This window comes from Lepisma saccharinum, chromosome 5, assembly GCF_977018435.1.
Source record: "Lepisma saccharinum chromosome 5, izLepSacc3.1, whole genome shotgun sequence".
Taxonomy (NCBI): Eukaryota; Metazoa; Arthropoda; class Insecta; order Zygentoma; family Lepismatidae; genus Lepisma; species Lepisma saccharinum.
Genome location: NC_139233.1, coordinates 17,191,204 through 17,208,442, shown reverse-complemented (window position 1 = coordinate 17,208,442; position 17,239 = coordinate 17,191,204). Strand labels below are relative to the sequence as shown.

General features: G+C 37.6%; 1 protein-coding gene across 2 annotated transcripts in view; it reads right to left on the bottom strand.

Annotated features, from left to right (window-relative positions):
- The window catches only part of LOC145988232 (putative chitinase 10), a 64,124-nt gene that overhangs the window by 11,404 nt on the left and 35,481 nt on the right, over nt 1-17,239 (bottom strand). For both annotated transcript variants that reach the window (XM_083123081.1, XM_083123080.1), the window contains exons 5-9: nt 7,006-7,180; nt 4,273-4,305; nt 3,942-3,974; nt 2,906-2,928; nt 1,199-1,373 (exon numbers count right to left, since the gene is read on the bottom strand). In XM_083123081.1, the coding sequence (XP_082979207.1) occupies nt 1,199-1,373; nt 2,906-2,928; nt 3,942-3,974; nt 4,273-4,305; nt 7,006-7,180 (439 nt within the window). The remainder of the gene's footprint in view (nt 1-1,198; nt 1,374-2,905; nt 2,929-3,941; nt 3,975-4,272; nt 4,306-7,005; nt 7,181-17,239) is intronic.

Genomic DNA, 17,239 nt, shown 5'->3' with positions numbered 1-17,239 from the left:
GTGAAAGATAAGTTATTAAAGTAAATTAATCAATCTATTATATATATAAAAAATGGATGTATATGTGTGTGTGTTTGTGTTTGTTTCGTCATAACACTCGAACGTCTGGAGTGATTTCAACCAAACTTGGTACACGTATCAGTTGCAACCTCAAAAGAAATAATGACACCCCTGGCACCCCTAGGGGTGGAGGTGGGAAGGGGTTACATGTAAAAATAATCGAAAACGACCTATATTAGTGTCGAATTCATAGTTTTCGGGGTCGCTAAGATGAATAGTGACACTCCCAATGCCGTTCAACTCCAAGTTCATTACCTATCAGAATGAAGGGTGAGAGGGGGTGAAAAATAAAATGTCAAAAATGACCTAGATTAGTGTTGAATGCATAGTTTTTGGAGTCTAAGCTAATTGGTGACATTCACGATGACCAAACTTGGTACACATATGACTTACAATCTGTAAAGAAATACTGTGGGGGTAAGACACCCCTGGCACCCCTAGGGGTTGGGGTGGGAAGGGTGAGGCATGTAAAAATAATCGAAAACGACCGATATTAGTGTGGAATCCATAGTTTACGGGGCTGCTGAGATGAATAGTGACACTCCCAATGCCGTCCAACTCAAAGTTCATTTTACACTATAGTCAGAATTCATTATATTCCTGTCTAATAGAAGATTGAGATAAATAAATACCCAGGCAATAAGCTAGTATTATAATAAAATTGTTTTGTACAACTGATTTTTACTTCTATGTATACCTAGACAAGAAAATTCCTTCGCACTTTCTGTTGCAGATTACTATGGAAATATCACATGTTTTAACTCTTCATAAAGATAGTCAAGCTATCAAATGTATTTATGAACACTATCATGTAAACATGCGACATATAGATCACATTTTGTTGGAAGCTAATTTTATTTTTTAATGTTTCAGATGAGTGGCGAATACTGGGTAAGGCAAGAATATATCATTGTTTTGGTCCTGTCATCCATTTCATCAGTTCATGCTATTAACACAACATGTACAAAGCAACGTAAAATAACTGAAATGGAAATAGATAAATAATTTCTTAGCATATCTTCACTGTCTTCCAAACAGTGTTAAGAATTTATGGATTTAAATGCTAAGAATAACAACGGTACTGATCTGTTTTTAGGCAAAGAAATTTCCAGTAGGTGGACCAAAGACTCATACTTACGTGGTGACCCTGTGACTACAGGTTGGCAGTTGACAACTGAAGGATAGTCACACACTTGCTTGTCCTCATTGTACTGGAGGTTTGCTGGACATTTGAGCAACCATGCATTGCCGTGGAAGCATTCAAAATACTCCTGGCAGTTGTAGGGATTCTTGTAATAGCCATCTCCAGGACACTACAAATAGAATGAACATACGTATATGTTATGTATGTTCTTCTGATAAAGTATTACATTTTAATAGACGTTATGTTATCGACTAATAAATAAGCACAGTCTATGTTAAATATTTGTGTTACTTACGCAACTTGTATAACCAAATTGTTTTGCACATTGGCAAGGTACTATATGATACTAGAAGTGAATGATAAATGCTATAATTAAGAATTTAAGTTCTCTTGAGCTTAACGTATCCTAGTTTAGTTTTAAAATACTAAAAATTAACCCAATCATATTCTATACTTGGATCTACCTGTTCCACCATTAGTAAAATAGTATCACTAAAATGAATTTAATGGTTATACCAATCGACTTTCGTATTCTACTTCTCTGACCAATACACCTTATACTAAATAACTTCAATAATTAGAATTTGCAGTATTATATGCAGGCCCGTAGCCAGGCACTGAGGTCAGCCCCCTTGACACTAAGTAAAACTATTTTGTGTAATTTGTTTGCAGTAAAGAGTGAAAATGTATAATGTATTTTCCTCACAACTTTGGTGAAGAATAAATTCAGGGAGCTTGAACAGGAGCTATTACATTCGTTCATCTTATTTATAAGAAGAAGTCGAAGTAGCAGCAAGCATTCTCTTCTCTAGACTTCAGAAAGTTCCTTCACAGGGGAGCTTCTTTATCTGTACCTTCGCTACCCATGTTACGACCTCCCGTTTATACAGAAATCTGTGACTTTGATGTCATTATGCAAATTCCCTCCACATCTGCGCCAAAGGTTAACAGCTCCCAAGTTTTGGGAACGAAGGGGAGTTTTATTGTTTTGGCCGGGAAGTGGAATGTTCGCTAGGCACTATGATTGAATATTGTCCATCTTTGCTTGATGATATAAATGTCTGTATCATCAAACGTAGTATGAAGTGTGTAGTAAGCGATGATTTCAGTAGCAGCCAATTAACACTTCAAGCGATATTTTAAAGGGTATCCAAAAAATGTAGTATTTGTGTGATATTTCTTAACTTTATGTAACTTAATGACCCCCCTCCCCCCACAAATAATTTAGCTTCATTTAACACTGTTAAACTTTTGAAAAATTGACTTGATTTACAAACCCCCCCCTGATAACCTGTGATCCCCCCCCCCCGGAGATCAATTCTGGCTACGGGCCTGATTAAATGTGGACATTGGAATCAACTTATGTAGTGCAGTACAGTGGTATCCATGAATGTTATCAGGCAAATTGATCATTGTAATTCACTTGCAACTTTGTGCTATATGTAATGCGAGTTTCTTGAATTGAAACAAAATGCCAACCAAACGGTTGTCAACATCTGCACATTAGGATATTGAAGAAATATAGCCATGGACAATTTGGCTGGTGATTTGTATGAATCGCACTGTAGAAAACAGGACCCGAAATATTCAGAGATGAGAAATTTGCAGTAGAGTATTTTAATTTTTTTAAATTAAAGATCAACGAAAGTTTTGTTTGCTAAATCTCTAAAAAGTAGTAAGTGATAATCCTCCATTACTTACATGGAACCATGTTGATGGGGTTGCTGTAAAACAAAGAAAAGAAGATAAATTACTTTGGGAGTGGGATGGATAATAAGTGTACATACTTATTGTGTTGGGGAACAGAGAGTAATCATGGGCATTTTTGGTAGGGGTGTCAGGCAGGCCATTGACCGATTATAATTATATAACTATTAGAAATCAATAAAAATAAACCAGCTTTATTCCAAATTTATTGTTTTATTCTTGGGGAGACTTTGTACTTGATATGCCAGATGAGAATATCCAGCACAACTGTTTTTCATTATTTTTTACATTTCATACAGTTAATGTACTGAAATGGATACTTATTCTATTTTGTTATTAGCTTTTACATAGCTCGTCCAAAAGTTAGGGGGAAATTTTAGTCGTAAGGTTTAAGTACTACCTTTCACATAAAACCATAATTTTTAACGTTTTTAAAACTGTGGAAACACTTTTTCTTTGGATTATATTACAGTCTCTTGTATTTTACACTCAATTTGTTCATCTAAAGGAGATTTTACTATGGTTATTCTGTTCCAATTTGAACATATTAAATTGGATTTTTCGAATAATAATAATAATAATAAAAACAAGTTTTCTGCTCTTCTGTAACTTGAATTGAAGAATGTCAATTTTCAGGTGGAGAGCAGGGGTTGACAGATTGGTAATTTATATCCTGTTATGAATACCATGCATAAAATCGATGTTATGTAAATGTAAAAACTTGTATAATTAATCTCTTTAGCAACATTTTCAGTTAACATCAGTGTACTTCATTAACAAAGTATGTAAAAAAAAAAAAGTAAAGTGTTCCCCTGTGCTTAGCAACACACCATGAATGCGTATAGGGGGTGTGGGGGTAACAAAGTATGTATGGCAGTTTTATTTTTATAATCAACTCTGCTCAGTACTAGTACTTGAATCATTATGAAATTTGAGTAAATGTGTTTGACTGTGTACATACTATTTTTTGTTAATGTTGTTAATGTTAAATTCTGATTATAAATTCAATAAAATAATTACTTATACTTACGGTTTGGAATAGGATCATCTAACTCAGAAACACCTGAAAAGAGAATATCGGAAATACCTTTGAACATGTACGTACTTAACCTGGTAATGTAATGATATTCCATCAACTGTGCTTGAGTATTCATAAAATAATACATTTTAATGAATTTTCCATAATACTCTTTATATTGCAGTAGAAATTTCAGCAACATATTTACAATATTACATTAAAATAATTACTTTGTTACAAATCAAGTTTTCTCATTATCAATATGTGGATAATCATGATATTTACATATCAGACTATGAAATTATTTTACATTTCAGTAACATAGAATAAACTGAAGTCTTACCTTCTTTTGCTAGGCCATGTCTATGAATAGGAACTAGAAAGAGAAAATGAAAATATTGTGAGCCATTGTCCTTCTGCAGTGTCATTATTTTGGTTGATTGATTTGGTTTATATTTTGCTTCGTTTTTCTGCTACTTTTGGCAATCAACGTAGATGAGGATGATGAAATTGATGAAGGGACATTCACCCATGCTGGAGAATTCAAACAGGTACTCCTGCCATCATAGCAGGGTGTGAAATCATTGAAGACTGGTGGGGGGAGAAAGATCTTAATCTACATTCTCACCCCCACACACGATATATATATATATATATATATATATATATATATATATATATATATATATATATATAATGTTATTTTATTAAATATAAAAATAAATAACTAAATAATTAAAAATACATTATTGTTATTATTAAATACATATAAAGAAATTAATTTGTTAGTTTTATATATATGTCAGATATACATAAAGTAGCAAACTAATTCCTTTACAACTGGTTAAAAATGTCAATAAATTATGAAATAGTTGAAGTTTTTTTTATGTGTAAATTTTTATTTACTTTTTGCTTTATATTAACATAAATCAATTAGATTTCATAGTTATTATTATATTGCATTCTTGTTTTACTTTAATTCTACATATTGATGTAGATGTGTTAATGATCTCTTGAGGGAGATAGAGAGAGAGAGAGAGAGACCAAGCATTCAACACTCAGTCACAACCAAACTATTTTGTGCGTGTTTTCGATATTACCTTTTGTAAAATATTTTTGATGTCAAGTCGAATTGCTTATGTTTTGTTTGTTACAACAAATACTCTCCCCTCCCGGGAATTTTTGGTGAGGAGAGGGTTGAGGCGAAGATGATCCTTCCCCCCACCCAAGATTTTGCACCCTGTGCCGTAGCACGCTATGATAACTACTCTCCCATGGAAGTCAGCCAATGTATATAATACATATAATGTGGGGGTTATAATCTCCCACTTAGTGATTAATTGTACAAAATATCACACACACTACACAGATCGGCCTATTCAGTGGAATAATCATCATAACACGATACAAAGCCAAAGGCCCCAGTTTCGAACTTTGGGTAAGCCAATGTGTTTGTCCTATTATCCATTTTACAATTTAATTGAAATAGAAAGAACAAACAAAAACTGTTTCTACCCGAAATATACAGGGCGTTTCAAAAAAGGTAACTAACATGGTTTGAGTGCTGAGTTTCAGTTACATATTTTTGAAACACCCTGTACAACTGATCTTTTCTTCAGGGTTTTCAAATTTTGTGCGATTAATATACGGAAATACTTAGTAATTATCATAATTTGTTTACTTTTACCATATCGGTCAAGGAAATATTTGAAATTAAGAGGAAACTTTGATCGCAAAACTCAGTATTGGAATATTACGTGGGCCGAGTTCATGTGAATCGAACTCATAACAGTATCTCGTGGACACGGAGCACGCTACATGGTTGACGTAGGAACGATCGTATACTGAGCGAACAGGTTTTTTAGTTCTTTTTTCATCAGCTTCGTCGAACTTTTCATAATACTAATGCATTTTCAACCAGAAATCTTCTTGTCACATATGGTTCGTATCTTTCAATCAAACTTACATAGGACAAATTTCTGGGAGAGCGAAACTAGTGAATCCTTGGTCAGAGATGGAAGTATCATTTTTCTCCTATGATCACTTCTTTATCATTTTTCTCATCGTCGCGATTAACATGAGAGGCAGAGAAACGACGTAAAATAGCAAAAATAGAAATGAATATATTTTTTCTGCCTCGCTGGTTGATTCACGACCTTGCATTCAAAGGTTTCGGCTTCTTGTCCCGACCTGGTCATGCTTGTTTTTTTGTGAGTCTCCATTCGTCAGTTTCATCTAATCATCATCAAGCTCATCGTCGCGATTATCCAAAAGTGACAGAAAAGCGACGCTAAATAACAAAAATTCAAAATACCGTCAAGTCGAAATGTTTCCATCTTCAAAGAAATTTCATGTTGAATTTAAGGTAGTGTCAAGTGCTGTCTAGTGTAATTGTCAGACTGGTTTTCACGTTCTCCTATCTTCGACCTTCCTTCGCTCATTCTTTGTTCACAACTTTGGTAAGCTATCGTGGAACTATTTATACTCTTTTGAACCTTTGAACATCATAAAGTTGTAATCTCATTTTTACATATGTCCATATTTTGAACGAACTGTTCGTTCGGTTCTTCAGATATTTAGTTGCTATCAGACTCTACCTTAATTTAGGCACACAGGTCTAGTCTTGTAATATTAACTGAAAGTTATTTATTTGAACAATCATGGTAAATATAGGTTCTTGCGTTGAATGCTATAAATTTCCTTCAACCCCTTGCCCCACCCCTCGCTACGCTCGTGACCTCGTTACAATGGCAAACTACCAAAGCGGTGAAGATAGGAGCAATGTGTCGGTTTATTTTGTTTTTGTTATTTGTAAAATGTACTAAAAAGATAAAGAATTTCTGTTCTAGAGTAACTTATGTTCAGAATATGACTCCGTAAAATTTATCAGACGTGGTTGCATGCCTCATACAAATCATAGACTTCAAATATCTGTGTTTGTAAGTGTTAAAAATGAGACACCTAGGGCGATAAGTGGATTTTAATAGCAAATGTTCAATAGCAACTTCTACCACCGCATCTTCTATTAAAATATAGAAATGAGTGACTAATTTGTCCATACGCTAGCATTACTTACTGGAAGAAGTGGTAACTTCTGGTTCGCACCGGACGACACTCGGCTGATCACAAACGTTTTTCTCCTCGTTGAACTGTAGATTATGCGGACACCTCAGAAGCCACGCTAAGTCGTTGCTACAGTGGAAGTACTCCTGGCAGTCATATGGATTTCTGAAGTACCCATCACCTGGACACTACACAAAAAAAAAAACAGTAGCAATCACGGACAGAAATATGATCACACTTTTGATATGCCTCACAACACTGTCCAGGGGTGGCCACAGGGGGGATTATGTCGCAGGCTGCGCCATTGAGATTTTTTGGGGGGATTTTTTCCCCCTTCAAATAATGTAAAGTTCAACATTTATATATTTTTCCAAAACATATGTAAAAATTTTACACCTTAAATGCACCATATTTAATCCATTATATGAAAAAAATAAAGTGTTTAATGGCATTATCGAAGGTGGGGGGGGGGGGGGAGAAATATCCAACTCTTACATATTAGGCCTTAATTGAAACGTGGGTTCTGCGGGGGATTCTGAATTAAATGTTGGGGGGGGGGCAGTATCCAACTCTAGGTGTTAGATTATGGCGGATATTTTAGTTAGAGGGGGATTGAGCATTAAATTGAGGGAGGTATACAATTCTTGCGTATTATTATTGTCTTAAACTGCAGCGATAATTCTGGTGTGGAGACTGAGAATTAATTTTTTCGAGGAGGCAATATCAACATTAAGTCTAAATTGGCATGGAAATTTTGGTGGTAGGATTGAATACTAAATTTAAAGAGGGAGATATGAAGCTCTTGATAAAATGTTAAATCTTAGACTTTCAAGGGATTTCTGTAGTGAAGAGAGAGTTCGAACATTAAATTTTGGAGACTGTCTTTAGCGATATGGCATCCACACGTTTTCGGCCCCGAACGTGCCAATAAAGAAGCTGGAAAAAACTAAATATCTCGGCATCCTAAGAAAGTATAGTATTGACACCCCATTAAATTAATATTTTTGAAAGCCTGCAAAGAAATGGATGTAAAAATTTTCTTGCTCGCAATAGTGTGTTGCAAGAATGCGTGATTGGCGCTTTACTGAGGTGAATGGGAAGTTTAATACTATAGCTGCATTACAAGACACAAGCGATATTCTCGATATTCACTAATGACATCACTTCTTAAAATATAATGCTCAGTATTTGTATACTGCTTAATTTAAAGCAAGTGCATCATTTGGAACAAAAAGCTAAGAAAAAGTTACTTTCGGTAGACACGCTGTCGTAATTAAATACTTTGTAGGGATTACGATATGGTTTGAGGGCGCGAAGTATATGATTTGGGGGGACGCATGATATGATATTGGGGGGGGATGAACCATTGGCCTTGTGGGAGGGATGGACACCCCTGACACTGTCAAGGTATCCCAGGCTGAAAAGAATATCAAGGTGAAGCATGGAAGTCACCAGGAATTTTAGTAGACTAGTAATAATAATTGTTTTGTAAACTAATGTATTACTACTATATTTTTATTATTAATTTAGCAAGATGAGTGAATATCTGCAACAACCAACTGCTTTCGTTTAACTTTTTTCAAAATTTCTAACCAATAATACACTGAAATATATACTACAAAAATTTATTGCGTTGCCACTTTAACTAGAGAGAATTTGAAAGTTAGGGTGAAATTTAGTCAAGACCTTTAGTGTGACTTCTAACATCAAAGTTTCATTTTTCGAGTTTGGAATTTTAATTTTGGATTCTATGAATATGTAAACAATGGGATCTGACATGGCTTCTGCATTTTATATTCTAATTTTCAAACTTTTATTTCCTTTAGGACGGCAGATCAAGTAAAGTATTGAATACAGTTTAAAAAAATTGACTTTCAGTAATACTCTGTCCGAATTAAATACTTTACGGAGATTATGACATGGCATGGAGAGAACGTGTCATTGGCCTGGGGGGAGGGGGTTTTGGAAAACTTGGAGATATCTAACCAAATCCAAGACTCATGTCATGTGGCATCACAAGGACTACAATATATATCGCGCTCCATAACGTAACCTTGGGTTGACCATTTGACCTCCCTCTGCGAGCGATTTCGATATTTTTGCAGCACCACTGGCGCCACCCTCTCGTGGCAGTTTTGTGAACTTACCAGATTGCGAGGTGGTTTGAATGTGCGTGTTTGCGTGCTGCTTGAAGTGCATAATATGTGTATCTCAGTGGAGTTTTAACGTTACGTTTTGTGCCCTGCTGTTGTGAAAGTTTAAAAGTGTTTACTTTTCTAGTGCTATAACCCAGTATCATCAGTTTGAAACCTAAGACTGCAAACTGCAGAGGAAAAATATGTCCTGGAGATCCAAGACGTAAGTAGACCTACCGTATTTCCATACCTTATACAATTATTTAAGTTTTTGTGAGTTTGTTACTATGCTCTAGGATTAACATTCGTTCCACACTACGTTACGTGATGTATGAGTTACTGAAGATTCTCGCATCATGTATTGTTATAAGTAGGCACCAGTGTACATTTGACATATTTACGGCATTGAAGTACAGTCACGGACACTTCTGGGTTGTAGTCAATACATTGACTTTCAATGGAATCGTTACAACCTAGCAGTGTCCGTGACTGTACAAGGGACCTTTCAAACAGTTGGTTTCGTATTCCAGCCATTGTTCAGTTCGTAATATTATTTGCAAAATTATCTACGTAACAAGTACAGTGGTACAAGTTCTCGCGCCCTGAAACAAATTTATGTTAAATAAAACATCGAACTCTATGGATGAAAAAATTCGACGTAATTCTCGAGGGAGTACACCCGGTCAAGGCTCCTATTTGTTTAATTCATTCTATTTTCTTGCATTAACATAGTGCGACGTTAATCGTGGTTTTGTGGTTATGCAATTCGATTTATACATATAAGGCCGATTACTCAGTCCATTAAGAGAGCACCAAAACCAGTATGCGGTTAGGTTCCTTCATACGCCACACGTAAACTTCCCCTTCCCGCTGCAGTCTTGGAAGAATGGGGGAGGTGCCGCTTTCAAGCCACTGTGCAAGCTTGAACTATCAGCTGATCGAACAATGACCTGCCACAATGTACGAAACTAATATCCTCCCCACGCAGTGTTTGAATTGAAGATAAAGTGTAGGGAAGAAAATTCAGAGCGTCCTATTTTCACAATTTGAGATTTTCACCCGGTATATAGCGCTTGGAGGAAGCCAGAGGCTTGGGCAGAAGGGCAGATCAAGTGAAGTGCTCAATAAAGCTAAAAAGAAACACGACTCAGTAATAGGATTGAAGTAGGCAGGCACTCTGTCGTATGGATATTGACCTTGGGGGAGGAAAGGGGGGATGGGCACCCCTGTTCCTGTCTAGCAATGTACTAAAGTGTGTCGGTGAGAAACTGTATTGTCGATCAAGATAACGACTGCCTTTGGAATGTGAATATTTGTCGGGGCGAAAGATTAACTTTTATACAAAGAAGATCAAATACAATAACAGACAGTGGTTGTTGATCAGATGTTCTCTACTCCGAACATGTCCTAACATTTTAATCTGCAATCTGGGAGGAATTTGGGGGGAAAAAATTGCAAATGTCTTACATTTTAGCATCACATCTTAGTCTAGCCGAATGTTCAGCTGCCAGAGGTCACAGTACAAATGCTGAGCGAAATTTTCATTGATGCCACATAATGAACAGTTGAGATAAATAATTTTATTAGAGTTTTGTACTGTGTCGGCACAATTTGAAACATTTTAAGGGGTTCGAGTTGTTAAATTATATTTGGATCAAAATTGAAATTTTGATAAAAGTTGCTGGAGATGTAGCCTATGTTTGAAAACGCTTTTGGTTATAAGCTTGAGAGTTTTGTATTCAGAAGTTCATTAATGAATTCATTATTTTGTTAATGGTATTTTAATGGAGCAGCTTTTGCGGTGCAAATTGTTGTGCCTTTAATCTTCGCGTGCCCGATTGTACACTCAAAATCGAATGAAACGTCCCCCCTTACGGTTATGCAACCCGGAATTTTATATCATCTAGTTTCGCCAGGAATATCAGCTCGCGAGAAGCGTAGTGTTTCCAACTCTTGAATCTAGCCACAGATTCACGCGACCGGGTGGAGATCTTGCTTTCCTCTTGATTTGATTTTAACGGACAAGAAGTTTATTTTGAGAATGTCTCTGGTAATAATAACAAGTGTTATTAACATTTATGCTTGAGTTTTTTATTATTCTTTTACCACTTCCGAACGAATATGTGAAGATTTTTTTTTTCATTTTGCAATAACGCTTTCGGCATTTTTCCTTCAGAGTTATTCTTTTTGTTTTTAAATTTTTGGCGACATCTGATTTGGAAAAAGTTCCACGAAGTTTGTTTTAAGTGTAAATGCATCTGGACATACAGTGTAGAGTGGGATTCGAACAACAAATATGAGCTTCCGTCGCGAATCGAACCAGCGCTCCTTTCATTATGTTTTCTTTCCACGTTTATTACAATTTGCTTCCTTCAGCCTACTTCCGATTGTCGTATATTTCAATTCGTATTCCCGTTTTTTTTTTTCATTTGCATTGTTCGAGCAGTGATAACTTTCTCTCTTAATCTGGTTATTCGAATACTTTTATACTTAATTTTTTTTCCTTTTCTCGATTTTCCCTTCGCACTCATTACAGATTTTGGTATCGCGCTTTTCCATATTTTCAGAAATTTAATTCTTTGATTATTTTTAATTTGCCCTTAGTCCGAATCAAGAAAATATGTTGGGAAATGTTTCCCGTGTAAATCTTATTGTATGGTGGTGTAAAATTGATGCCAGCTTTTTCTTGCGATAAGGGTTTTGAAAGTGCAAGGGTCTCATTTATTAACCATGCTGGGAAGGGGAGGGGGCGGAGGGGTGCCAGAAACCTTCCAGTCGGAATATACCTGAAACGAAAAGTATAGATCGACCAAAACGAAAAAAATCCTTGGGACGAAAAGTACCCGCGCAGATCTCCCTTCTTCCCTTCAGTTCGGGTCATATGGAAGCATGGTCCACTCTCCCCCGCCTCTCCTCGCGGGAGTACGGTGCACAGGAGTCGTGGGTCTGCGCAGGTTGTTTTGCTTGTTGTTCCACTCTTCCATCAGCAGGTGCGTGCTGAGAAGGCTATTCTATCTGCGAGTGAGGGGGAGGGGGTGACGAGCAACACTGCCACAGCGAGTCGCTGTAAATGATTTCATTGTCTGTGCTGGGTGAAACCGGTTCTTGGTGCTCCTACACTTTTCCGATACATTTCTGCCAGCCTTTCTAGCGAAGCGAGGTCATATGTTCCAGATTCGAACTCTGGTCAGGCATGAATGTATCACTGAGTTTGTCCCGTCACAATTTTATAAATTGATAATTCATCCGTATTATCGCGATTAACTCAAGAGGCAGAAGAGTGATGTAAAATAACCGAAATAGAAATTGATGCATTTGTGCCTGGTGCTAGTGTAACGACGAAGTTAACTCTTTATAAATGATGCAATAGGTAGCCCTTGCGCTCAAATACACTTATACCTTGCCACAAAAAAAATCTAACTTATCGCTGATCTCTTACTACATTTGGAATACAGCCAAGAGCGATGTAAAGCAATGCAATTACATTGTGAATGTTTCACATCCTATAGTTTTTCTTTTTCTCGTAGCGGGGGCGGGGGTTCATTCATTACAAATATCTAGGAATGGATTTAGCAGCAATAAGTGATATATTTAAATATCATAACATGCTGCGTAGCCAGGGTTCTTGGGTCCTAGCCTCTGATAATGAGTTTTTCTTTTTCGTTGTTTCTTCAATCTTCATCAATTTCCCTGAAGAATCATTCATCCTCTGTCGCCATTGGCTATATGTAAAAATTGACATAAAATTAGTAAATTTTGAAAAGAAAACACAAGGATCTGCTTTTCTCATAGCTCGCCAAACATGCACATTTCTGTATTTTATGCTTTCAGCGCTATCATTATTCTTGGCAGGCAATGGAATTGAAGCAACTCTCACAACTAACGTAAACTACATATCACTCAGGCATGACAATTCTCGCGGGCAAAGTGGATTTCTTTGGCACATGGTAGCGCAATAACTATCTTCTGGCCTAGATTTAAATCCGTACTTTTTATTCCAGTTGAGTGATTGACTCACAATTTTGCCATTGAAGGTTTGGGTTGTATTTGGGTTATACGTATTGTGTTTTTGGTGCGCTAGAAAAAAGCAATCCCAAAGGTTCGCACTGAACAGAAAATTGTGTGCTTTTCCTCTCTCTCTCTCTCTCTCTCTTCCAACTCCGTCCCTCTCTCTCACCCCAAGTCCCCACTATTTAGGTAAACTGTTGTTAGAAACATATTTTCCGAAGAATATCCACATTGAAAATAATATTCCCCAATTGTTTTGATAGGGCATTTCTATTGCTCCGAACGAATTATCTCCGTAAGAGGACTAGGGCCTCCCCTATGGCGCAATCGTAGAGTCGTCACCTTTAATCAAGGGGTCCCGGGTTCGATACCCGGTGAAGGAACATAGTGGTTCGGAACCCACTATAAACTGTAGGTCCAGTCCCAATTAGTCTTTCTGTGCATAAAGTGGACTTAAAAAAACAACAATTCAATTCAATTCAATTGAATTATCTTATCAATATTTTTAAATCTGCATGCACCAGCTTAATTTAATAGATTATACATTTATATTCATTGCGGGTAGAAATGTGCGAGAAAACAATGCATTTTTTTCAGGGAATGCATGAGTCAATAATAATGTATATTTTACGGTATATACTTTTTTATATTGCATTGATTCAATAGTATCCTTATTTCCTAAAGCAAGCGTGAGTTTCTTTGCACACACCACGCAGGCCCTGCTTGACGTAAATCTCAGATGCAGTAACTTCACGGTTGCCTTTTGCCACCACGCTTTGGCTTTAATTCGAGCCCCGGTGGGTGCTTCGTTCGAGATCCTGCAGCAGTTTTACTCGTATCTATGCCTTGAGCATGCCACTTGCAACGGAACCAATAAAATGAAACTTTCTGCACCGGAATGGGCGTGAAACTCTACATGCACCAATGATAAGGTGTTTTCAAGAGGCATGTGCCACGTGCAGCATGTCCCTTCGGTCCGAATGTTCCTTTACGATATCATTTCATCATGCCTTACTTTCGGAATTTACAAGAGAGAAGATAGTCCGCATGTTCTTGTGCGGCGGATCTGCTGCACTACAGATTGCTACGACCCTTGGTGTGGACGATTCATGCGTCAGGCGTTGGATTCGGTGTTACGAGGAAGAAGGTGACCAAGGAATGAAGTGAAGACCCAACAAAGGCCGGCCGTGGAAGGCAACCAGGGAAAAAGATGCAGGCATTATTGACATGAGCGAGGGCAATCCCTTCATGGCTACAACGAAGATTCGCCAAGAGTTGAAACTGGAGTGCCATGCTGCAACAGTTCGGCACCGTCGAGCGGCAAAGAATGAAGCAATGACGCATTTCCATCACGAAGCACGGATCAGTTTTCTTTACAATATTTATCAGCTCCTCAAGAATTTTGGCAGAACGTAATTTTGAGCGACAAAAAAGTATTTTCGTCTGACGAAAATGGTCAGGTTTATGTTTGGAGGCGCAACAAAACTCGCTACGGAACATTTCTACCCATGCTAGGAGTGGCAGGATATCCGTGGCGGTGTGGGGATGGATCAGTTCGTCTGGAGTAGGTGGATTGGTGGAAGTGTCCTCGAGAATGAATTCGCAGGAATACATCGCAGTGCTGGAAAACCACACGCTTCCCAGCGTGCGAGAGAGACACCTTGAAGATGAGATTTCGCACGTGACTTTCGATCAAGACAACAGCAGCGTCCATACATCGAAAGCGAACACCACCTGGTTTAATCAGCACCCAGGAATTTCAAGAGTAGATTGGCCAGCGAAGTCTCCCAATCGAAAACATTTTCACGTGTTTGATGTTTGGGAGAGTTTAAGGAGAAGACCAAACATCTGCTCGTGGAATCCTTGCCTCGTCGACTAGATGCAGTGCTTGAATCCAACGGCGGGTGGACACAGTATTGAAACCCCGCACGGTTTAACCGATGTTCTTTGCTACATCCCAGAACAAAACTAATTACACACATCTCCATATGCAACTTATGTTTCCAATTCTTTTTTATTGATACCTTGGTGCTCATGGTTACTTTTTCACACACCTGCACCATTATATTATATTCTATAATATTAATATTCACATTATTGACAGATATGATTCACATAAAATTCAAATGCGCAGCACACATGCACCCATCCCTAACACTTAACTATTAGTTACATTACACCTATCACGTTGTCACAGTTCTAAATCAGTGGTGCCCAGGGGGAGGGGCATTATGGCACAGACTGTGATGGAAATTTGACTGAGTAAACAGGGAACAAGTTTAATTACGTTATCAATTAGCCATTGCTGTTATACAAATAGTAATTTGTAGATTGTCAGGGGAATTGTTACGGGTAATAAGTAATATTGGTGGGGGGGGGGCGATATCCAACTCTTACATATTAGGCCTTAGATTGATAGGGAAATTATGGTGGGCGATTAATGAAGTTAGTGGGATTTTCAGGTAGCTGGATTGATAATTATTTTGGGGCAGGGAATCCCAATTCTTGTGTATTACTATTACGTCTTAGATTGCTTTTTTGGAGGGAGCAATATCAACAGGAAGTCTAAAATTGGCTTGGAAATTTGGTTGGGAAGATTGAGTATTAAATTTGAGGTGGAGGAGAGGTGAATAAAGTTTTGATAAAGTGTTATGTCTTAGATTGTGAAGGGACTCGAACCCGGAACATTCTGTGTCTGGATCGTTAGTCCATCACTAACTGCGCTTGGCCGCAGAGAAGGTTCTCTTTGGTGGCCAAGCGCGTTAAATGGTCCACTTCCGATACCACGAAATTTCCGCGTTCGAGTCACGGCTTCAGTATTGGTATCATGGTGTCAATTTAATCTAATCGTCACTCATCCTCATTAGCCGAAAGTGGCAGAAGAGCGACTTAAAATAACAAAGAGGTACAAAAACATCTTTAACTCTCTAGTAATTTCTGATCAATAGATGCGTATTAGCTTTGATTGTTGACTCTTTAATGATAAGCTTACGATTATTATTGTTAATATGGATTGCCATCCATCAACAGAAGGACGGACCAATCGATCATTTAATTCATGACGTTTTTTTGGTATTTGTTGTCCCTTCGGATCAGCTTCAGTAGACATTTGACACGTAGCACTCAAAGAAAGGCGATAAAAGAGAGAGAACGATAAAAGAGGGGAATATAGAGAGACAGAGAGGATAAAGACAGTGAGAGATCATACATAGATGATGAACAGGAGAAAAAGAGAAGTGGATATAGAGAGATAGAGAGGATAAAGACAGTGCGAGATCATAGATGATGAACAGGAGAAAGAGATGAAGGGAATGAGAAAGAGAGAGAGAGAGAGAGAGAGAGAGAGAGAGAGAAAGAGAGAGAGAGAGAGAGTGTGTGTGTGTGTGTGTGTGTGTGTGTGAGAGAGAGAGAGAGAGCGAGAGCGAGTTGAATAAGTGGTAGTTGATAGAAGAATATTCACACGACACACAGAGAGAGAGGAAATAAGAAAGAGGGAGAGAGAGAGAAAGAAAGAGAAAATGAGAGAGAGGGAGAGTTGAGTAAATGGTAATTAATGGAAGAATACTCACACAAAACATGTTTTGTTCGGGAGTCGAGCCCTGTGGTCAGTTTGAAGGCGAGAACGAAACCAAAGATGATTATTGAGAATATAGGAAGAATCAGCAAGAAAGTTGATCCCCCCGTGGAACTGTTGTTGTGTCCTGAATTTTTCCAAACAAGGAAATGCCCGATGTTGTTTTCAAAATGCTAGAATAGGACTGTGACACCCTTTCTCCAGTACATTAACTGGTTTCTAACAGGAAGGTGTTTCAAAGATAGCGTAATGACACACTTTCTTGGATCTATGACCGTTCATCGACAAGAAGTGTATTTTCTATTTTGATTGCGATTGTCTGTTAATATCCTGAAGTGTTAACGGGAGACGCACTATTTCGGAAGATTGACTTCCCAAAATTTGGTGTCGTCTGATTAATAATGGGGACAAACATGGACAATGTGTTTGCGGAAAATTTTGTGCACTGATGACGTTGAAGTAGCCACTGTATCGACAACAGTATAAAATTAGATGATTGTCACCATCTGTCACATTTCTGAAAGAAGCTC